We start from the raw sequence: 25,516 nt of genomic DNA, 5'->3' as shown, positions 1-25,516 counted from the left end.
TAACATCTTTAGTAAAAAGGACAAAAATTACAAGAATTTGAGCTTCACTCCTCAAACACACTTTGTGAATGCCACTTGAAAATGAAGTTAAAGAACACAACAAAAGTATAATTGAGAAGTTTCATTGAGCTATGCCAACCTTGCAATCAATCAAGAGCCAAGTTTTCCAACCTCAACAATGAGGAAGAGCTCATTTACATGTATACGTATTTACAAAGCTAAGAGCAAACAAGTAAGAAGAAAATCTACCCACTCACCTCTATTAAGCTTTGTTAAAATGACTAGGTAGGAATAAGCGCCCAAGGAATTAGGGTTGCTGGCACCATCAAATTCAGTCACCGGGAATTCCATCGGAGTTGCTCTCCTCTTCTCCATTGAATCTCATGGATTCGAAAGAGCAGCCTCAGATGGATCAACTGTGACGGGAAGGGAGAAACCGGGCTGAAAAGTTTGAGTAGAGAAACGATGCCAAGCATTCGCTTACCAGTCTTCAAGCCATTCTGCATTGTTAAGTTCTTCAACGTCACGGGGTGGTGAACAGTGAGGAGCTCCAGAGTCCTCGGAATGGCTTTCTAGGTGTTGAGTTATACGAGAGAGAATCTCCTGTGGAACAGGGAAGCTACTGTTGGCGATCCCTTCCCAATCAACACCATCAAACCATGGATGAGTTTTGACTGAGCCGGCACCTTGGCTTCCTAGTCTCATGTTTTCATCAACTTCGAGTAACTGAGTGAATGTAATTCTCGATATGAGCATGTTGCAGAAGAAACAACATAATCAAGGAAACAGATCATATCAATCTTAGTGATACCTTGGTGATGAGATCAACAGCCTCAGGGCTCAAGGTATGGGGCAGAGTTAGCTGGCCTTTTGCAATCTTTGCAAATGTATCGAGCTCATTTTCTCTCCATGATCCAAAGGGCATCTCACCTACTAGCGTGAAATATGTCAAGACTCCTAATGCCCACCTGCAATGTTTTTGCTAGTAAGCTCATGGCCCTGCAGGCGGTCCTAAGATACGATATCAAAAAAGTAAGACAAGCAAAACCAGGATAGGCATACAGATGCAAGCGTTAAATTGCCTAATCTTAGAAACTTCCTATAAAATAACAACATATCCAGCTTTTATCCCACTATGTGGGGTCGACTACATGAATTCTAAACTTCTATGTAAGTTACGCCCCAACAGATAGTTTGTCTATAATTCATATTTAGATCCAACTAGGTTTTACGCTGGTTATCGGCTACCTAACGCAACCCTTCTCTTTTATCCGGGCTTGGGATCGACAGTGGATAACATTTCTTGACGGAGTAATGATGAAATGAAGTTTCAACACCATCTTCATATGGAGAAGTTTCATGAGATGGAGGTGAATGAAGATAAACATACATAAGTAAATGAAAGCACGCTAAGTTCATAGGAAGTATCCAGTGGAAGTGACTTAGTTACCTATAAAAAGATAAAAATAAACGAAAAAAACAAAAGTATGCTATCTTATATGCAAGAAGAGATATGAATATGCTTATTCACAACAATCCTCTAGAGCCATTCAAGACAAGCCTGGAACACTCCACAAAGGACTAGAGAATTCCAAAAACTTCCAAGAAACATCCAAGCCTGCACTCCTGTTGTGTGCATCTAAATTGGCAGGGTGTGACAAGATGCTCCCAAGTACAGTTCAATAAAGGTTGGGCTTATAACATGGATCGCATCATTGAAATGTACTGACGGAGTAATGATGAAATGAAGTTTCAACACCATCTTCATATAGAGAAGTTTCATGAGATGGGGGTGAATGAAGATCCACATACAACTTAAGATCCACATACAGAAGTAAATGAAAGCACGCTAAGTTCATAGGAAGTATCCAGTGGAAGTGACTTAGTTACCTATAAAAAGATAAAAATAAACGAAAAAAACAAAAGTATGCTATCTTATATGCAAGAAGAGATATGAATATGCTTATTCACAACAATCCTCTAGAGCCATTCAAGACAAGCCTGGAACACTCCACAAAGGACTAGAGAATTCCAAAAACTTCCAAGAAACATCCAAGCCTGCACTCCTGTTGTGTGCATCTAAATTGGCAGGGTGTGACAAGATGCTCCCAAGTACAGTTCAATAAAGGTTGGGCTTATAACATGGATCGCATCATTGAAATGTACTGAGATATGTCAAATTTATGTACACTTTTCAATTAACAATTACACAATTGATGATAAAATATAGTAAAAAGCATTTATTCTGATTTATGAAGTTCTACTTTTAATAATACTCAAATTAGTTGTGCAAAAGCAAATATCATGCATCTTATATAAGTTGCAGTATCCATGTTATTGTGCCCCCTTTTTTTACTTATTTGCCTACCAAATCTCCATTCCCAGCAGAAGTTTAATCCCTTATAGTTTGGGGCTTTACTTTTATTAATAACATACTAGTAAACACATTGGAGATATTTGTTTCATGGCTTTAAATTGGGAAATTTCTTTTCTTTGTTTTTTTTGGGGAAGGATTGTGCACCATGCTATCCAAAACACGTGTTTAAAAGACAGATTGTCATAGTATTAGGATGCAATTCTTTATAACACTACACAAACCATGACATGATATGTTATGATGTAAAGAACAACATGAATTCCAGGACGTATAAATATTGCATACCAATCTGCAGGAAGACTATGGCCTTTTCCCTGTACTATTTCTGGAGCCAAGGAGTCTGCCATCCCACATAATGTGAATGTTCTGTCACCTGATAACTTCTTCCCAAATCGGAAGTCCACAAGCTACAATGCAGCAAAAGGTTACAAATTTGCTGAGCACAATGCTGATTAATGTAAAACTCCAGGAGTAAAAGAACGAGGATACACATTTATGTAAATCCACATAAGTTATCCACAGATCTCAGCCAAAAAAAAAAAAAGGAGATGGAATAAACCTGTAAATGTCCGGTTTGGTCAAACATTAGGACATCAGGAGATACACCTCTGTAAAGAACCCCATTCTGAAATTCAAACAAAAGAATTCAGGATGAAATTTCAGAAATCAATATTGATGTACACGTTCAGGAATTGAAGCAACAATCCACTAATACAAACATCAAACCTCGTGCAAAGCTTCTAAAGCTGTGACAACAGAGGCAGCACAGAATCGTGCAGATGCTTCATCAAGTGGGGTGCGAAGTATTGAAGCAATTGGGCAAGCAATGCGTGTGTTCAACAGTATGCCAGCATATGTTTGATCAGCACAAGTGCATAAAACTTGTGGCACACCAGCTGAAGGGCTTATGCTCATCATCAGGTTCTTCTCTTTTAAAACCAGTGCTTCCTTTCCAAGACTTCTAATTTTATGCTTCAAAAACCTCTTCAAGCTAAGCAAATTTTCTGATAGGTGACAGAAGAAGGAAAGAGGGACAAAAAGGAAAGTTACTCATTATTACGGAAATGTTTGCTTTACAAGGTTATTGACCTCAGTCAAAGCGACTATCACTATGCTTGTTTTCTTTGAAAGTACTATTATCAATTTACTGGAAGAAAACCAACCCGAGTTTCTCAGAAGTACAAGCCCAATCTCACTGCAGTCTGTGGAATATAAGCACTTTCTCCACTCCTATAAAAGGTTACCGGCATGAGAATTAAAATAACAATATCTTTTCCACGAGAAGATGATGGTAAAATGCACAAAAGCAAGACAGAAAAAACCTTACCATATCAGAGAGCTTCACCTTCCCAAGAGTGGAAGGATCAATACTTCTAGATTCCTTGGACAAGCCCAAAGAATAGTCCCTTGACCTAGATAATAACAATCAGGGCAATCACAGGACATTTAAGTAAGAAAATAATAATAAATTCCATGCATAGAGTTCTTTAGTTTTTTTATGCAATAAAGATGCTTAATTATTTATTTTGTCAATGAAGAAATTAATTGGATAAGAATACATACTTGTGCTCATCCTGTGATAGCTTTGCTAGAGGACCAACGACAGAATCAAACTTTTCTTTTGTTAAAACAGCACATACGACATTGCCCAAAGCAACTGCATTCACTGACCCAATGTGCTCACCAAGAAGTGTCCATTCACCAAAATAGCTTCCCTCAGCCTTCTCCACAAGAAGCTCTTTATTGTTCTGCGTATCATTATCCTGCTTCCAGTTGTCCCCCATGAGACTGCCGGTGTTTGGTTTGTAAATTACTTCTGCATCAACTGTAATTCTAACTTGTCCTTTCTGGATAATATACAGCCCTAGGAGAAGCTCATCCTTCATACACACAAGGAGAAATGTAAGAAAAGAAGACGAAGCAGACAAAATATTTTATTTGAAATACAAAGTTTACCCTATTAACTATAGTCTGCCCATTGGAGAAGGAAACTTCGGAGAGAGAATCAGCAATTTGACTCAGCTGCAAGATTGTCAACCTTGAGAGGAGGTCTACGGATCGAAGCAACTTCAATGACGATAAGTTTGAAAATTTTGACATAAGAATTCCACGAAAATCTTCTCTTTTTAAAGACCAAAGAGTTCCACTTGTCACAGCCCGGACAGAAGCCTGGAGTGGTTTGTTATACCTAAGTAAAATGTGTCCAAAATAAGAAATATCACTACAGATGATCATGTTAAATACTTAAGAAATATCCCTACCATGGTTGATGTTAAACAGTTAATAAATATCACTAGCATGTTTGATGTTAAACAGTTAATTAAATACTAATAAATCATGGCACTAATGTACAAGCATGTTGAGTGAATGAAGCACGTTTCATAGAAATTGAATATGGATATACAATAACAACAATCGCATGAATAAGAGTGAAAACACTTAAAAAAGTCATGCCCAAGACATGTTTTCAATATTTCCAGAATTTGAGTCTGCCAGACTTTTTGAATTATAAATATCAACAATCCTCGTTGAGAGAGAGAGAGAGGGAGAGAGAGAGATCACATTAATGCCAACTCCCCAAAGGATGATAATTTTTCAGCTGTATATGTCTGCAGAATCCTTGGTACTCCCCCATCTTTTTCTTCCTGCCATTATATACTATCTTGTTAACAATTTTATAGAAGAAACTTATAGGGAAAAACTGATATAAAATAAGAATTCTTCTAGAGAAAACAAAAGTTTCTGGTAAAACTAGTCAATGTCAAATTAGTAAATGTAGCAGTTGAATTGTAAAAATGATGACCTGGGTTGCCAAGACTTCAAATTCTCCACTGCCAACGACATAAAAACAGTCCCCTTCACCACCCTGAAAAATATGGTATTAGTACATGACTATAACAAAAACTTTGAAAGAACAAAAAAGGAAAGTAAAATAGATATGCAATACAAACTTGTAGTTTCTTAATGTAGAATTTCTTAAATTGATTGCAGACAAAATTCAAGCACAGTTTGAGCCAGATTAGGGTAAACAGAAGCCTTGAAATTAAGCCAACCATCCTATCCCCTCTGTGCAAGGGAAAAGAACTGTCAGAAGAAGGTAATACATTGAGTAATAAGAATCAGATTTCCTTGTGCCGAAACTACAATTCTTCACACAACGAAGTTTCAATTGACCAAGATTTTCAACATCGTATATCAAGAATGCAGATGTAATCTATAGCTCATAGCTCAGATCTAAGTTTTTGATCTTTACTAACTTTGTACCTCATTTATAAGTACTGTCCCAATCATGAATTTCAGATATGCAGGCAAAGAGTATTTTTATTTTTCTCTTTCAGATATTCCAAATTGATCAGCTATGATGATTTCTTGTCTTTTCCTAAACTTATTTTTCTTTTCTTTTTGGCTCCATTTTTAAGATACCTTTGGTGATTATAGATCCATAACCAACAATAACTAAGTAGGGTCACTACTTTGCATCGCAAGGGAAATTCCCGAGTCAGATGGCAGTCAGACCTAAATTCTTCAAACCATAGAAACTATTGGTTCTACTGAAATTGATGTTGCTACATTAATCAAATATGATATTCAATACTCAAAACTACAGAAGTCTATTAGGTTGAAATACTCAAGGGTTGAACTATGAATAACCTGTTCTACTATAACATCCCCTGGTAGAACCTCAACTCTTTGCATGCAGTCCAGCAAAACGTGACACTGAGAATCAGTGAGTTTTCTGAATAGAAAATGATCATGCAATACTCGTTCAATGTGTGCCTGCAAGATATAGAATCAAATTGGTTGGTAGCACCTAATAAAGACAACTGTACCCAAAAGAAAAGTAGAGGGGCAGGAATTTTCTTTCACAAGATTGTGTAGAATATAAAAGCAATAATTTACTTCTTCTTCCCAGGTCTTCCTGTGGGCTGGAGCTGGAGGAACCCACATTTGCCCATTCTCTAGAGAGCTCTCAATAACACGTAGACGTGCCCGTGATAGCTCATGCCTGGCACGGTTTGTCCTGGCACTCCAATTCATGGTTGATGGAGACTCTGATCCCGTAGCCTCTACAACTTGAGGGATGGGTGGTTGTAAAATGGTACCTGGAGTTGCTAAGTGGCCAACTGCAGTCTGGAACAAAAAGAAAATCAGCAAAAGTAAGAACCCTACCTCATGAAGTACAACTACAACAGATTCCAATGACAGGTAAACAATGAATAGATTGTGGACAAAGCACTCTTACATCATTTAACCTATTAATATGAACAACTAACACAGTGATATCATCTGTACGAGTTTCATATTGCAGCCAAAGTCGATATGACTCAGCAACAATTGCAGCACAGGCATCACGTGGATCCTTATATTTAGCAACCTGGAAATTAAGCAGAAGAATATGTGGGGGTCAGCACATCTTTACATTGCATTCATGAAGAGTGGGAGCTACCAACTTTCATGGAGAATCAGTTCAAAAAATAAGATAGAAGATACTCCACTATCAGCCAATCTATAAAAGCATTCTCTGTAAGCAGAAGAACGGCTGTCACATCAACCTTAATAAGATAAACCAGACAGCTGAGAAACCTAGAAAGATTTAGTTGAAACAAACTAGACCAACAAGTCGTAGCAATGTTGAAAAGATGGCATGAGACACAAATGAAACAACTAATAAATGATATCACTATTTGTGTACTCTGGAAAGACATGGACTCCACTTCCATTAAGTTATCTGGTCTACTAGAGGAAATCAATGCCTTGTTGGTTTGGTTTTACCAGGTTTCAGGTGTTTGTCTCAAAGAAAGGTAGAGATGCTATAGTTATGAAATGTTACTAAAACCAATTAAATTGCGGCTCCAGAACCAGCTTTGCCTCTTTCTTAACAGGCTGCTAATATTATCAGTAGGTTGTAGCCATGCACAACATAAAGAAACTGAAGGTTGAGGTATGACGTTGAGAATGAATCCATAGCATGCGAATAGACATAACACACACAAAATGATGCTATACTAACCTAATTCATCGTCAAATGGCAAAAAGAAAAGAAAAGAAAATCTATCATAGAGACATGCAAATATGTGATCTTCACATGGCTAAGCTAGTGAAGCATTGTTAATTTACATGCAAATCAATAAAACCTATGTGTATTATCTACCCACCATTGAAGCCCATATTTGGACTGCCCTAAGGAACTAAATTCAGTTCCCTGATTGATTGATTCTCATCTACAGCCACCTGCAATGCAACACACAGGACAACTTCTAACTAACACAATGATAAAGTTGCATACAAAAACAACCCTTCCCTGACCTTATAAACATCCCTTTTTATTAATTATGTCCCCATTCAATTCTGTGAATTTTATGTTCGTAATTTACCATGCTGCTAAAAATTTCAAGAACAGCACCAGAAGTGGAGCATCCCCGAATACCAAAATCATTAGACATTGTGCTACAGAATTCACACTAACAGCAGGATATAACTTTTCCATTGAGACCAACAACATATGATTAAACAGCCAAAAACAAACAAGAAGAGAATACCTCACCATGTCAACCACAGTTTGGCTAGAAAGGAACTCAAACACCCCATCACTGGCAATTACAAAGAAAGGATGCTGTGGTGTAAGCTCCAAAACAACAATTTCAGGGTTTGCAACAACGCCAACTGTCTCTGCAATTGAATCACCTATACTTCTGGTAAAAGCTGTACCAGGATACATCCCATTTTCAACCCAAAGTCTAGGAGGATCACCATCATCACCTTCTTCAGTACCCCAACACTGAACATCAGGGTTCTTCAGCCCTTCAATCTGGTCCAGAGTGAGAACTCTAGCTCCACAGAGCTTAACCCGTTCAAGTTCATCAGCCCTAAATGGAGTTTGATCTATTGATAGGTCAACTGCAACAATATCCTCCCCTCTTCTCTCAGCTATAACAGCCCTAGAATCACCTGAATTAGCTACATAAAGTGTCCTACCACGAACCAATATGGTAATAGCAGTTGTCCCACTCATACTATCATCCAAACTCTCAGCATGCAACTGTGAATTTGTTGCTAAGAATGCAGCATGACATGCCTCAACTGCATTGCCATGAAATTGACTATTCCGAAGCAAATTTTCACATAGCTTCCGCTTGACAAATTGGGAGCATTCAGCTCCAAATTCTCCGTGGCCATCAAAAACCCCAAAGAAATGGTCATCGGCGTTTGTCCCAAATGGAGTGTGGATGCAAAAACTATCTTGATTAGCTTTATCAAGGGCATCAGGGTAATAACCTCTTTGAGATAAATACGAGTAATGTAACTCGTAGTTCCCTGACGGGACCTTAACTGTCCGTGATCCTTCTGGAGGCAGAAATTGTGCTGAAACCCGAGAAAGCCTGGTGATACCCACTTCAGGATCCCTAGTTATACCAAGCTGATTCAATTGGTCTCTAAATTCTCCTCCTTCCCCATCCGAAGAATCGGGTGAGACAGCCCTGACATTTTCAGTTTGTTTAACCCTGACATCTTTAGGCGCGCATATCTCACCAATGCAGGCCCTGGAATAAACACAACCCATCACTGAGACTGGCGTGGAAAGAAAAATCCAGATACCAGAATTTCCAAAAGCTTCATCAGTTTCAGCTTCAACACAGTTAGTTAAATCTACCAATGAAACAATCCACGGAAACCAATCAACGCTCTGCTTTAACAAATCCCAATGTAAGAAATCCACAATCACACTTGCCAACTACGAAAGCAGCTATCCCAGTAATTCTCCTAAAAGAAAATTCCAAGAATCAGAAGCAAATCAGATAAAAATGTAAGAGAAATGCATTAGAATCCATTAATACCGTACCTTTACAACATTACTGATCAAATAAAGCTCCGAGAAAAAGAAAACGAAAAAGAAAAGGCAGAATTCAAAACCATGAAAATTAAATTCTATGCCGGAAAACTACTAATTGATGTACAAACACATTAAGTTGGGTTCTTGATCCAGCAATTGGAGCAAGTCAAAGCCAAATTGAAAAATGCAACGTCATCCATCAGATTCCACTAAAACCTTATTTCTTCGCAAAACTAAGTACATCTTCAAGAACCATTCGAGCAATACCAGGAACAAAGATAGTCCCAAAACAACCCAAACTTCAAATCCATGAAAATTGAAGCTTGTGGTCCAAAACTAACGAATTCCGCTCAAGCAGATTCGGAATTACATTCTTGATCCACCGTTAAGAAAACAGTAAAAGGCGGCAGGCAGTGTAATTGAGCAGATAACATAATCATCTTGCAACTACAGTTCATGACAAGCAATCAAACATACGAGTAAACCTACCAAAAAGCGAGGAAATACAGAAAACTCAGTCGCGGAAAGCTCAGAGGCAATGCACTTGGAGGCCGCCGTCGGCTGCGTCGACCAGCGGGTGCCGAGAGACCCCGGCTGCGTAGTACTGCCGCCGGCGGGAAATCGGCGGCTAGGAAAGGGGCGAAGTGAGCGTAGCGCGTAGAGAGATAGAGAAAGAGAGAGAGAGTGTGTTGGAAAAATTGGAGTGGAAAGGTCTCGGGACCTCAGCTTTTTAGTTTTCGGCCTCTTTTTCTAATTTGTACGGAGAGCGTTTTCCACGCGCTTACTTACTCCACGCGCCATTGTTCTAACTGAAGAGATAATATGCAGCATTATCCTTCTATTGCCATTTCCACCTGAATAATAATATTTTTAAGATTAAAAATTCTTCAAATATGCTTTTAATTTTATATTTTATCAAAAAAAATCTCTCAATTTTCGTATACCTCTGAATTTTATTTATTTAACTTTAATATCCTTCGAATTTTATTTTTTTAAACCCATTATTAAACTTTCTTACAATGGATTTGACATTACATTAATTAAATTAATTTAAACTGAAATTATAATTCTTATTTAATTTAATTTAATTAACATCGTTCCTTACGTAGTGCTTATTTTGAAAATATTTAAAGACTGATTTGTCAAAAAATAAAATTTAATAGATATTCATGTTAAGCCCATTTCTAGCGCGACCAAAAATTGCTCATCAAGCCAAAATTTGAGAAGGCAACTATTGAAAATCCACTCCTTCCCATTTGTATTGTCCTTGGCCAATTTTTTGTTAAGTTTTAAATTACTCGCTAAAATTATTGAGTTTCAAATAATTCCCTATTTTTCTTATCTTAATAGATCTCTCTTGTAAATTTGGAATTAGAAAACGGTCAGCGACGAGCAAAAATAGTGACTATCGACAGCAGCACATGAGAAGAAGAATGAGCATTGCAGATGTTTTCACAACTTGCAGACATCAGATTCAGCAAAAGCGATAGTGACGACAACGACGATAAGTAGTGACAATAATAACGACGAACACCTCCAACAACGACGTCTTCTTTGAACAGAACAATTGTTAGTTTTTTTGTGAAATCTAAAGTTCAAGAATATTTAGTTCAGGAAGTTTAAGGGATCTATAGTTAATTAATTCTATTTTTAGTTATAAGATATATTATGCAGAACACCCCAAAAATTTAACTAAATGACATAGACACTCACTTCACACATTAAAATGACAAGAACCTCTCCTAATACTACCTTACTTTAAATAAATGATAATTAATTTGTTATTAATATCAAAATATCTTTTTTTAATTTAAACATTAGAGTGGTAGTTCAAAATTTTTTTTACACTCTCTAATCATTTTTTTTACAGAACTCGAGAACTTAACAACGATGTTTTTATTTAATAAATTTATTATTATATTTAAGTAATAATATTTATTTAATAATTATGAATTTTTACTCTTTATATATAAGTAACTTAAACGAACAATGATTGTTCATTCTCATCCGTTGATTGAACTTACAACAACAATGAATGTGCACCCACCATGGAAGGAGACTGAAAATGCCATCCACACCACCCAATGATCACATACCCCTTTGTGCCCCCCCCCCCCCCCCCACTATACCAATTTGGCAAATATCATAGCCTATATATATATATATAATATTTATTTTTCATGCTCTAAGCTTGCATAATAAATTAACTATGGTCGGCGCCTACCACAGTACTAAAAAAAAATATATATATATATATATATCTTTAACCGATCCCACACCCCATTTGACTGTCACATATACATCTGCTAAAAGGGTCAAAATAATAATAATAATAATAATAATAATGTTGTTAGGAATGAAGCCCCAAAAGTGTTAAATTAGACTTTTTAAGAGTGATATTTTTATTTTTTGGAAAAGTATTGAAAAGGCAAGTTGCAAACTAATAAGTAAGTTTAAAAGCATATCCGAGTGTTACCTTTAAGAACGGTACCATTAATATAATTTGACTTTTCAATGGGTGAGCGATTGAACTTCTCATGAGATTTAATTTTTATAAATTTTAGACAAAATCTTCAATAATAATTGACTTGGAATCCTCAAATTAACTAGAGGCGTATAAATGAGTGACTTCGTGGACATAATAGGAAGAAATAGTGGCACATGATATTATCTGATAATGGGAGACGCGTTACTCCATAATTGATTAGATTCGTCATAGAAAGAAATGTGATTTAAGAACTCATCAATAATTAAATCAATCTTATAACTTGGCAAAAAGATATTATCACATTACAAATATATTTATTAAGGGGCGTTTGTTAATCAAGATATGAGATGAAAATGTCAATATATGAGATGCATCTCGAATTTCTATCATTTATAACATGTTTGTTAAATTTATCTGATCATTCTTGAAAAAATCATTAATGACCTCTCATTTTGATCTTTCAAGATATGCTTATCTCTCTCCCTTCTCAAGATAAACATATATTGATCTTTATAAATAAGAAAAAAAATGACATTTGTATCATTTAGTGTATTTTAAAAAAATTAACAAATAGTTTAATAATTTTTTTTAAATGCTTCCCGACTTTATTTTAATCATTCTATATATTGGTCTTGATACTCTCTTATTTTGTTCATTTTAACAAACACTCACTAAAAAAAACTTACAAACTTTTGAGACCTTAAATTCTTATACACTTTCTATCATGTTTTTTATAAACTCGAATAACTTTTCAACTTGAGTATGGAAAAGTTTTGAAATTGAGCTCCGATCTTAGAAGCTAAGCCATTGACAAAAAAATAAAAAAAAAAAGCGTGTGGGGTCTAGCTTGGTTGAGTTGAGAGAGCAGGAGGGCCATGTTTTATTAATTGTACCTACCAGAGTAAAGTTGCCAGCCTCTTTGGTCACTTCACCATTCAAATCTGTGACCATGAAAGCACACTCTGATTGGACATTCCCCAGCCTGAAGGACCCCTTGCCCCATGTCCCAGTCCCCGGAGCCCTATTTCACTCCAAACAAAACACTTCCCATGCATTCAATATAGAGAGAATAATCGTCCGATGCGTATAGTCCAGCGGTTCAAGATAAGTACGATTTTTTTTTTCTTTTTTATATTTACAGTGTATTTGTATTTGACTTTTATTGCTATGAATTCTTTGATTTATTACCTTTTTAAAATCAGGATTAAGTAGTGGAAACACTCGTGATGATGAAGCGTTATCTAAAAAAATATATATAAAGAGAATAATCTTCATATTAAGAGGGAGTTTTGTTAAAATATCTCATATTTGTGTTATTTATAGGAACACCTCTTATACATTTAAAGAGCTTATTTTTTTTATTTTGGGTCCTCTTAAGGTACAAGATCAAATATTTTTAAATTTTTCAAAATGCTGCATTACTCATTCAAAATAATCTTATATTAACATTAATCTTTCTCATAATAATACAAAATTTTTACTTAATAATTATATGATAATTATATACCAAAATATTCTGTTGTTCACATCAAACAATATAACGCTTATTTGATACGGGCAAAATGAGAAAGAGGTGTGACCCCTCTCTCCCTAAATGTCTATGTCAGGCAAAGTTAAGGCGGACAGAAAAATAAATTTATAGTTATATAATATACCTTTTACGAGAGTTATACACGCATTATATTATATATTATATTATTTAAATTATATTAAAAATTAATATTCATAAATACCATAAAATTTGAGGATAAGGGGTCAACCATGTGTTGGGAAAAGTATTACATTGTTAATGGCGATGCAGCTGATGCGTGCAATGACAAGGAAACCATTGGGCTGCGGATATCACATGGAGATGGGTCACTCTGCATTTTCACTTACTACTGTTGCAACCTTCTTTAATTCAGGTCTTGCTTCCCTGCACATGCAATGTACTTGCTTCTACTTTTGTTTTATTTTTTTTTTCACCTTAATTTAATTTTTTTATTATTTTAATTATATTTTTAAATTAAAAAAATAAAATAAGATGACAAAAATAGGTCATACTTTATTTATATCAAAATACAGGAATTAAATTGACTAAAAAATATAAATCTAATCAAAATAACAAAAAATTTAAATTTTTATATAAAAAAAATCAAAATATAAGAATTAAATTGACTCGAAATGTAAGTTTAAAAATTTAATTGAAACAATAAAATAAAAAATTTAGCTTAACAAAAAATATATATATATAAATTAAATTAATTTAAAAATATAGATGTAGAGATATAATTAAAATAATAAAAATTTTAAATAAACACATAAAAATATAGATTTAGCCTTTTAATCATTTGTTGTGGTTGGAGGGCTCCTTGATGACAACAAACTCAAGAAAGGCAGGGTCTATTAAAGAAGGGAGTTAAGGTGACAAGAATGTTTGAAATATGAGTTATTGGCAAAATGATATGACATTATATATTTAATGCTGGTCATTATGGGTTTGATTGGAGACTCCAGAATTAAGATAGACTTGAATTTTAAGGTCAATCAGACTAAATCGACCTATTAATTAGGTCACGGGTCACTTGGTCCGATCGGAATAGTTCGACCGAATAATGTCATATATATATATATTTTATAATTAAATAATATATATTTAAAATATTAATATTTTTTATATTATTATGAAAAATGTTATTATTAACTAATATACAACTAATATTTCATATATAATTGTTATATATGTTATTATAGAATTAATTAATAATTAAAATTTTAAAAATGAGTGAGAGGTGAAAAAAATCGGGGTCAATCCGGTTCTCGGTTCACCGGTCTAACAAGATTTTGACCTGGTCGAAAGACATTTGACCTTTTAAGTTAAACCAGACCAGATAGGCTATCGATTCTCGATTTAACTAGTCCGACCAGGCAATTCGATCCAATTTTTAAAACATTGATTAGGATTCGTCTAAAGTGGGAACCAATTTAGTTAAGTGAGAATATTCTCTTTCACTTTACTTGAGATAGTGTTAAATACTTATAAGTATATAACATTTTGGGTTAAATAATAGATATGTGTTTTCTTTATTTTCAAGCAAATTGTTAAAATTTTGATAATAATTTTTTATGTGCTAGGGAGGGGAATTTGAAATACCAAGCATTAGATTCTTGCAAGAGTGAGATTTTGTAACCCAAAATCGACATTGTTGATTAAGTCAGTACGTAGAATAATGAGTAAATTTAGAAATGTATTCGTATCTACTTTTTAAGAGTTATAATTATTGTCCGAACTTTAATATATAAATGTGAGATTAGTAATCTACCTTTTATGATTATTTGGATAAAATCCTTAGCAATAACCAATCCCAAAATTCTCGAATTGAGTAGAGGGATATCTGAAATGCAACCAAAGTTGAATTAAAGTAAAAATAGCCACTAACAAAGTGTCTCAAAAATATTAAAACTAATAATAAATTTTTTTAAAATAAAGTTTATAAAAGCATATAAAGATGTGATGGGCCTAACAGGTCATTAGTCTTTGAGACTCTTAATGGGCCAACTCAAAGGCCCATAAAAACAAAGAAATTTGCATAATCAACTTATAAAGATGTGATGGATCATTAATTAAAAGATTAATTAATTTTTTTGTTATTTTAATTATACTTCTAAACTTTATTTTTGAGTTAATTTAATCCTTGTACTATGATTTTTTTTTCGTGGGATAATCTAAATTTTTTGTTGTTTTGATTAATCTCTGCACTTATATTTTTAAGTCAATTTAACTCATATATTTTGATATGTTAAAAAATATAAAGCAGATAAATTAATTCTAAAATATAGATAATTGGTGTAATCAAAATAATAAAAAGTTCAAGTAACTATATAAAAAAAGTTAAAGTACATGAATTAAATTGACTCAAAATTATAAATATATGAATATAATAAAAAAATTTAAATAATCACAAAAAAAAATTAAAGTGTAAGAACAAAAATATGAATTTGACCAACAAAAAAAAATTCCAAAACCCACGTTCCTTAGCCATTGATCATCTTCACTCAGAACAGCAAAGATGGCGGCAAATGCACTTTCCGGCGCCATTACAGTTCTCCGGCGAGCTGGGTTGGCATGGATCGAAACTGAGATAGGCTACATCCAAGCTTGCTTGGAAGTCGCTGGCGCTAACTAGGGTGAAGCCGGTGGCAGCAAGGTGGCCGCCACCTTACTGAACAACGTTAGGATCCCAGCCCATGACGTGGAGGATGTCGTCGACGGGTACTTTGAAGCTCGGAAAGGGCCGCTCGGTTGGCTCAAGAGCCCCATTTCCATCCTTAAAAACTCCAAAGCTAGCTGCTAATGAATTCGCCATGGAGATTGATTTGATTAGATGAAGAGTGGAAGATGTACTGCTACTCTGGACATGCAAGAGAATGAGATAGGGTTAGGCCTTATGGTTCAGCCCCTAGCCCAAATCAATGAAAGAAACATGGTATGGTTTCGTAAAGGGAAAAGCTAAACATGACTTTGTAGTCAAATGCCATACCTTGGAGGGAAGTCCTACTTCTTATAGAGACAAGATATATAAAGTCATTAGACATAAAATATTGAGAGTGAGTTGTAAGATCCTCGATCTCATATTTTGTAGGTTTCGAGAGAATTTTTTATACCCGATGAGCATGGGATTGGCTTCTTCCCATCTGTCATGGATCTTTCAGGATTTGGATTTAGGTTTTTATCTTGACGCTAACACTATATTTTAGTAATTTTTAAAGTTTTTTATAATATAAATAAAAAATTAGCCACCATGAGTGCTATAATATAAATATAATATTTTATTTAAAATGATAACATTAATATAATACTATAATTTTATAAAATAATATTAATATATATATTACACAATATATTATGTAGTAGGATAACATAATATTCGTAACTTAAACTTATGAATAATCAAGCAAATTAAAAAATATATAATAAACATACATATATATAAATTGAAGAGAGTATGATACATATATACAAAACGTGACTCTATTCACGAACTTGTTCGTAAGTTGAATCAAGCCAAACTTGGTCTTACTCAAGTTTGATTAATTTATATGGCGAGATCTAAATTGGAGCTCAATGTTGACCAATTTATAACTCGAACCAAATATAAATGAACTTTTATGATCAAGTCGAATGCCGAGTTGTTCACGCTCGACTCATTTATAACTCTAAGGGCTAGGGTACACTAATAAATAATAAATAGCTTAAAATTATTTAGCTCTCCCAAAAAGCAATAGACTCTGGTTTGGTTATAAACACAGTTACTAAATTTTAGGTTTGCCTTCAATTTAATAAAAATAAAAAAATTATTTGCAAGATGCATATGGTTGAAAAATAAAATAAATTGTACCGATCATACTTAAAATTTACATTAATTACATATAATACTCCCCCAAGTTTTAAAAATAATTACAAAGAATACTATTGTGGTTAAAAATTAAATAATTTAACTATTTTACCTTTCAAATCTCTCTTTATATGGAATTGTAGAATTGCTTGTGTTTATTTGAAGAGCCAGAGCCATTGACTTGGCTCGCAACGAATTTTTTCATTCACCTAATATTGTAAAGTAAGTGAATCACAAATTTTAGAGAAGGTAAGATAAGTCTGGGCCGAAGACTATTTGTGATCGAGAGACCTCTCACATTACAAAAAAAAAAAACTATTTTACCCTAAAGTCTCTCCTCATTTCTCCCTATTCTTTCTTTCAAAGCTATATATATATATTGTTTAATAAAAATATATTAAAATTTTAATTTTGAACTAAAAATCATATATTTTCTCATTTTATTTAAAAACTTACTTAAAAAGATTAAAAAGTAAACTGATATTGTTAAACACCACCTAATGAACTTTTATTTAAAATTTTTAATCTGTTTTGTACGTGCATACCATGGAGTCACAAATCACACCTCTCTTATAAATAAAGGATAATATTAATTGTCACCCAGAGAATAATAGTTAATCTTTAATAAATATATCTTATTTTTAGATAATATTTATTGTAAAATAATTTTATTGATTGACGATAAATATATTAAATTTTATAATATTTCATCAACTAATAAAATTTGCCAGACATTGAACCATAATATTTCTACTCCTCTATTTTGATCTACTTAATAACTAGAAATTGGTATTATAAAATATATCAACTTTCACGTAAAATGATATCTTGAAATATGAGTATACTTATACATTCTAAACAATTATTTAGGGAGTATAATCGAGTGTCTTCATCATATAAAATATTGACATTTGCGTTAAAAATCAAATCATGCTTAGGGAGTGAAAAAAAAAAGTGTGATTAATATGCTCTCTAAGCATTTTTAAAAAAACATAATTAGATGTTTTTATCATAACATATTGACATTCACATCAAAAACCTAATTAATAATGCTTGGGGGGGGGGGGGGGGGAGAAAATGTGTGACGTACTCTTGATTTCAAGATTGGTATGAGGAGTCTTATTGTGATTGGTAGTATGCATTTTGTTGCTTAATTTTGAGTTAGTTTTATTTGTGATGCTTGAAGTATGCTCTATCTAAAAATGTAGGTGTTTTGAGGTTTTTTCAATGAATTCTTATTTATAAAAAAATAAAATTATTTTAAAATAAAATACATTATCACCTTAAAAAATAATTAACATTACCTATGAATATAGCCCACTTATATATGTATATATATATATATATATGCATGAGTGTATAGTTGTGAAGCAAATTAATGCATGATGGGAGAAATGAAATCCAAGATAGATCTGCACATTATTTTAATTATTAAGACTCAATCATGCACATTATTTTAAGCTTCGACTTCTGAATATCAAAATAATCATTAATTATAGACATAGCTCATGTGGTTTCAAAGACCCCCCCCCCCCCCCCCAAAAAAAAAAAAAAAAAACCCTCTCTAGACATGCAAACTAATACAAATTATTACAAAAATTATGTTAAGGTGACACTGTATTAAGTATATAAAACCACTTAGTTTACTAATTACTCATTAAGTTCAAAGTGATAGAATTTACAGACTTTTCCCCCCCTTGTTTTAGGGCTAAGTTGATACGTACCAAGAAATTTTTATGTGCAATGAACATCAAACTTAGTTTTCCAACTCATTAGGGTTATCTAATTTAATTGCACTGGAGAACTTATTCACGACATTAATAGTGTTTCTGATGGGTTATAATGGTAGTGCTGTTTAAATTAATTATCTATCCTTTAAACTTAACTAATAATAGTGAAGACCATAAGAAACTAAAGAATGTAATTGAAGATCATAAACCTTAAATATAAAATCTCGAGTAATAATACAACTACATCAATACCTTAATTAAAAGTTATATCATCGTGCTAATTAAGTCCTACCCTAAGAGATATGATAATTGCGATGATTAAAGAAATAAATAAGAGATATAATAATTACAATTAATGGTTAAAGAAATAAATAAAGTTACCAACGAGATTATTCGAAAAATAGAAGAATGATTTTCATCATGTACCCAACAATCACCATTTTTGGCATCAATTATCCACACAAGGTGACTTGAAGGACTTCCCACGCTAAGCTAAGTTAGCCAACATTTATCATATGGAATGGTAGTTTTCTTTGAAGTAGATACCTAAATGCTAAGTATGACTCGTAATAATTTATTTTACAGAAGATATGACAATTCTTTCATTATCTAAGACGTTAATTTACCTACTAAAATATCACTGTCTCAGCCCAAGAGATCCCAGCATTGTGCCAAAAGTCATGGAGCTAAAGAATCTTGTCAAAGACTCTATATATCAATGGTAGAATATAAGTCACAGCCAATAACCAATTAACATTTTTCTTCTCCCTATTGAAACATTTTATTTTTATTATCTTATGACCATTAGTGGACATTATTCTCTTTTTAAGTCTTCCATGACTTAAGAACCAGAGAATCCTGTAAAGTTAGTCTTGAGATAGCTTGTCAATTTGTTCGTGACATTTTATAAAAATATAATTAGAATAATATATTTTTCATATATAAATATATATATAATACAAATTCACCATATTGACTTATTATTATAAAAAAAAAACCCATTATCATATATATCATTACAAGACTGGAAATCCTTCCAATTTTAATTACTTTAGATTGTTTACTTGGTTGTAAATACATGCTTTAGTCAATTACTACTGTCAATTAATTAATTATAATTATTATTATCAGACTTAACCATCAGTTTATTTATTTTGTACATGATTCTCTTAAAATATTATTTTCTATTAAAACAAATCAATCTTTTGTTCATTGTGAAAAATTTCCCATTACTCTCTCCCGTAAGAGTTTGGTAGTATCTCAGTCTCAGTGTAACTGATTATTATCTTAAAAAGTTACTATTTCACCAACTAGCTAATCAATACAATTCTTTCTTAGGTGAATTTTAATTATAATATAAAAATTATTATAATATGAATTATTACAATGATCTATAATATATATATATATATATATTAATTTTAGTAACCAAATACAAGATTCTATATAATTTGATATGCAAACGAGGTATTGGATTTATGGTGAGTTTCTTCAAGTAGCTCACCATATCCTAGAACAATCACTAGGGGTACACCTGTCACACTAAGCTATTAATTTAATCAAATAAGATATACATAATAGGACCACTCTTTGGTCAAGGTTAATGAATCTAAAGATTACATCCCATTAATTAATTAGCAAATGTGATTATGGGATCAATCTTTTTCTCAATAATTCTTTTCTTAATTAACTCTTAAAGTTGAGACACACCATTGCAGTCCCACACACATTGCCCCCACCCAAACCACAAAGCCCCGACATCTAAGCACCTCATCATAATTAAGAGAGGGTTTGGTAAAAGTCCTATACTAATAATATAATTTATTGTTCTTAAGTGGTTTAAAGGAAGAACAAGACCTACGTAATCTATGATTAAAAAATTGTTAATTAATAAGTCTTTAAATTTATATTTAATGGAGATGAGAGTCTTTTAAACAAAATTTAATATGACTGAAAAGAGATAGTGATAGATATATATGTATAAATGACTTAATCCTATTACAGATGTCACTTATAATAGGCATGTTTATGAATTATTGTAGGTCACATCGATGTGAGATAATATGTTAGATTATTGTGATTATATGACTAAGCATGTATTTACAGCCGGATAAACAATTTAAAGTAATTAAAATTGAAACGATTTTAGTTTTATCTATTTATAAATCAATTAATCATAATTACTAGTATCAGAATTACTCAATTGCTTAATTTGTACATAATTTTCTTAAAATGTTATTTTCTATTAAAATAAATCTAAGAAAGGCTACATTTTGCAACCTCAAAATAAAAAGATAATATATAGTATCCAGGTTGCACATAAATAGAAATGAAAAATGAATATAATACGAAACAAAAGTGATAAAATAATATTTTTTTTAAAAGTAAGAAAAAATACTTAAATAAAAAATATAAGAGTCTTTTTGTAAATAGTTTTTAAAATAAAAAATTATAAAAAATAATTATTCAATCTAAAAAAATTACATAATGCACTTAAACAAATTCTGAAAAAAATTAAAAAAATTTGAGTGAAAATGTGTTTTTGATTTTTTTTTAATATTACGAAACGATTTTAAAATATTTTCAAAATTATGGAAATAGGTTGGGAATGTTTTTTGACATTTTAAAAATAAAAAAATTTAAAAATATCGAAACGACACCCTCAAAATATTTCTGTACATCATAATATAGTATTATCATAAATATGAATCTTTACAATGATCTATAATTTATATATGTATATATATTAATTTTTGTAACCAAATACAAGATTCTATCGAATTTGCAAAAGTGATTATGAGGGGAATCTTGTATTCTATTGGATTGAGGTTGATTTGGTGTCTAGTTGGATCGATTTTGAAAGCAGTGGGGGTTTTGTTTTTGTTCTTCACACCACACATTCACATTAAATAAATAAATAAATACACAGATTTGTACAAACATTTAGAATATATATATATATAAATATATATGTATAGTGAACGTTTTCCAAGGGATTGCTTTGCAAATCGTGTGGAGTAATGTTCCCTATAGTTTGCATGTGCCCACAATCTACAGTAGATATTCTCTTCATCTCTCTCCACTTGCTTCTGTCTATGTTCTTCGTCAATTTATTATTTAAGGGATCCCTTCTTAACTCCAACTGCAATGCCACATCAAATCCATACCTAATCACCATATATAATCCCTGGTTTTCTTCTTCCCTGTTACCTCCTTTCCTTTCCATATCATTAGTTTTGCCTTTTCTTCTTTGCTTTTTTCAATCTCAAAACAAAAACTATAATATATTACTACTTTAATAAATCGGATCTGTATTTTCTAATCACAAAATAATGATGGTTGGAGTCGATGATCACTTGTCTTGTCTTTAAGTGCATTCAATAGTTATCCTCGACTCTAAATTTATTTTTAATATATTAATAATTATATTTTACGTTATATTAATATAAATATATAATATATTAATACATAAATGACATTACTCAATGTCTAGAAAGAGTTTTTAGTCAATCTCTTGGGATGCCGAATTTCAATGGTTGGTTGTTGTAAGCACCAAATACTTTGAAAACCAGAGCTCATGCAAGACACTGCATTTAATGCTCTAAGAGACGTTAAGTATATGTCCCATAGTCTTGGGAAATTTTAAAATCGAATCTTATGACTAAGGTAGAGTTTAGAATTTAAGGTTTAGAGACTCATGAGCTGTATCATTTAAAAATTAGTTGACGATTTGTTATAAAACTTTTTTTTTTAATTTAAAAATGAAACAATTAACGATGTGATTAAGTTGTTAAAATATTAATTTTTATCTATGATGTCGATGTGAATTTGACCCGTTAAATTTAATCTAATGGGTCCGTTAAAAATTAGAACTTACCTCTTAAATTTAAAAAATAAAAAATGGTAGGAAAATTAAAGGCACATATAATTCAGCAGAACCCCCACCATGCATCCTACAACACACATATGACTACTACAACATTCAATATTACTGAATTTATAAATGGTGTTTTAACGTTTAATTTTGATATATTTGAAGTGATATTTATTAATATTTTGTATTGACATATTATATAACTATAGTAATATAACATATAATTTAATATATTAATATATGAGTGTCACATTAAATATTTAATTTAAGTGTCTAAGTAAGGTTTCTCAATTTCGACTTATTTTTATTTTTTATTAAAATATTCATGCATTAATGGTGGTCTTCTTATCGAGCCTATATAATGGACTTAATGAAGTCAAGTGTGTCACTCAACCAAAGCAATAAAGTTTTGAAAAATGAAGCTTACATTAATACAAAGTGATATCATAGTGTTATTTTATATACTTTTTTTATTTATTATTGCCCATCTTAATGAATTAAGATATTTATAGAAAATTTCACATTAAATTTCCACTTCTTAATTATTAACCTAAAATTTGATTTTCCTTTACTTAAAATGGAATTATATACTGTTGCCATAAATAGGGGTCTATCTTTTATTTTTAAATTATATTTTTTTATTATTTTTTATTAATATGATGAATTATTTTTTCTCAACACAAATCTCTAATAAAAGCTAAATTACGTGTGTAAAGGGGTTCAGTATGAATTTTCCATTAATGATATCATTTAATATAGTCAAAGTTTGAACAACATACGACACTTGGTAATGTGCTTTACAATTAGGGACGCAAGAATACATTTTTTTTTTCTTGGTAACATAGGAAATTCGAGAGCTCTTTCGATCGCAAACAATTTTCGGCCTGAACTTATGTCATCTTTTTCAAAACTCACGGTCTATCTACTCTACATCCCTAGGTGAATAAATAGGTTTTTCGTGAGTCAAATTTCAAGGGCCTAGTTACTTAGATAAATACATGTGATTATATAACTTATGTCATCTTTTTCAAAACTCACGGTCTATCTACTCTATATCCCTAGGTGAATAAATAGGTTTTTCGTGAGTCAAATTTCAAGGGCCTAGTTGCTTAGATAAATATATGTAATTATACAAATTATCCCGCACGAAGATAAATTCAAATTCACGACTTTATAATATCTTAAACTCTCGAATATGTGTGGTGAATTATGTGTTATTTTAAAGAATTTAAAAAATAATAATAATAATCTTTTAATTATAAGTTATAGTTTGTCAACAATCTACAATACAAGATATTATTTTTTGCAGTCAGAGTCGCATGAGTGTAACTTACACAAGTTTGTCAATATATATATATATATATATAGTTTATATATTTGGCGATGCCACCCAGCAACTCAAGATTTGATGTCTCTCCAACTTATTAATTAATATTATACAAAAATGATGTGACTCCTTCAATAATCATAGTTGTGGAAATAAAATAATTATAAAAGCATCACTTTATCATTTTGATGCGAAAGAATTCTATATAAACATCATTTTCATTGTCTTTTGTTGTTCTAGACTGTCAAAAAAAAAAAAAAACCCTACAAATGAATGAAACCCAAAACCTACAAGTAATTATAATGATAAAGAATTAACAAACGACGTACTTTGGTGGAATTAATATGATTTGTTTCTTCGTAATAGTGCAAGTTCACATGTGCAATAAGGAAGAGGATTCTTCACTTTCCACCACACAAACAACTCATGAAATATGTCCCACAAATCATGCGCCAAACAGCTCAATTAGATTTGGTCATGGCAACTCACAGTTATATATATATATATATATATATATGTGGCCACTACATTTATTATCAGATTGCAATATACATTTTGACCATCGAATTAATTAATTTACCTTGAAATCAATGAGCAAAATATTGTTACTTTATATGGGGTTTATTGTAAGAAAAAAAAAAGTAAAGTTTCCAAGTCTAATATATATGATTTGGCTCTGAGACCAAGAATTCCATTTCTTTCCCATTAGACAATCCCTATGAAGTTGCTACAAGATTTCTGGAATCTATAACTTAAATGTGATTTGGTCCAACATCATATATAAATATATATATATATATATGATTCTTTATTTAGTTTACATTTCAGAATAATTTATTTGGTGAATATTTTATTTATGTTATTCTAATATATTGTCTATTGACTCTTTTCTTGATAATGGTGAAGTAAAAGGCGCATGTGAAAAGTATAATTCACTGAGGTTAAATTTTATACAGTATTTTAAGATATAGGTTAAATAGTTGAATTCTGATAAGTTAAGATTCGTATCAATAGATTATGAGTTTGATTTCTTATGTTATACTGTGAGACAAAATCTCTACTTACGATTTATCTCATCTACTGAAATCGAGAGCACAAGTTACAGGGACTGCAAGAATGATAATCCCAAATTTATAGTGTAAATAAGGAACTAAAACATTGAATAAAATGATTGGGTGTGATGGTACATGCTACTTGGTTATCATGTTAGGTAAATACAATAACAAGAATATATCCAGAAATTAGAAAGAAATAATGGGATATAATATCATATTAGGTAAATATACAAAAATAAATAATGGGATATAATTGTTGTAAATTCCTAAAATGATGAGACGAGAGAGATTAGAAAGAAAAGTACTTTAATAAATTATAGATATGAGAGATTTATCTTTTTATATGTAAGATGTGACACATCGTACATATAAAATCTATAATTTAATTATATACATTATATGTGTTACATATTATAAACAAAATCTATATGCAATCTGATCCAGCGATGCAGCAATTA

General features: G+C 31.8%; 1 protein-coding gene across 2 annotated transcripts; it reads right to left on the bottom strand.

The window, feature by feature from the left end:
- Positions 1–102: 102 nt before the first annotated feature.
- Positions 103–9,920, bottom strand: LOC127806508 (protein phosphatase 2C and cyclic nucleotide-binding/kinase domain-containing protein). 2 transcript variants are annotated; one of them, XM_052343858.1, is made up of 16 exons: positions 9,699–9,920; positions 7,923–9,139; positions 6,621–6,752; positions 6,278–6,508; positions 6,029–6,154; positions 5,181–5,243; positions 4,940–5,022; positions 4,334–4,565; positions 3,941–4,257; positions 3,705–3,789; positions 3,541–3,607; positions 3,104–3,381; positions 2,937–3,002; positions 2,663–2,784; positions 812–968; positions 103–726 (listed from the first exon to the last, which is right to left on the bottom strand). In XM_052343858.1, the coding sequence occupies exons 2-16, from the start codon at positions 8,937–8,939 to the stop codon at positions 481–483; spliced, it is 3,222 nt and encodes a 1,073-aa protein (XP_052199818.1). In that variant the 5' UTR covers positions 8,940–9,139; positions 9,699–9,920; the 3' UTR covers positions 103–480. The 2 variants fall into 2 exon arrangements, 1 of the variants encoding a protein (XP_052199818.1); XR_008024428.1 differs by having other exon boundaries at positions 579–726; positions 812–1,011.
- Between the last annotated feature and the right edge of the window lie 15,596 nt (positions 9,921–25,516).

The sequence above is a fragment of the Diospyros lotus genome, chromosome 7, assembly GCF_014633365.1.
Source record: "Diospyros lotus cultivar Yz01 chromosome 7, ASM1463336v1, whole genome shotgun sequence".
In the NCBI taxonomy this organism is placed as follows: domain Eukaryota; kingdom Viridiplantae; phylum Streptophyta; class Magnoliopsida; order Ericales; family Ebenaceae; genus Diospyros; species Diospyros lotus.
Note: the sequence above shows the minus strand (reverse complement) of the source record. Positions and strands in the feature narration are given on the sequence as shown.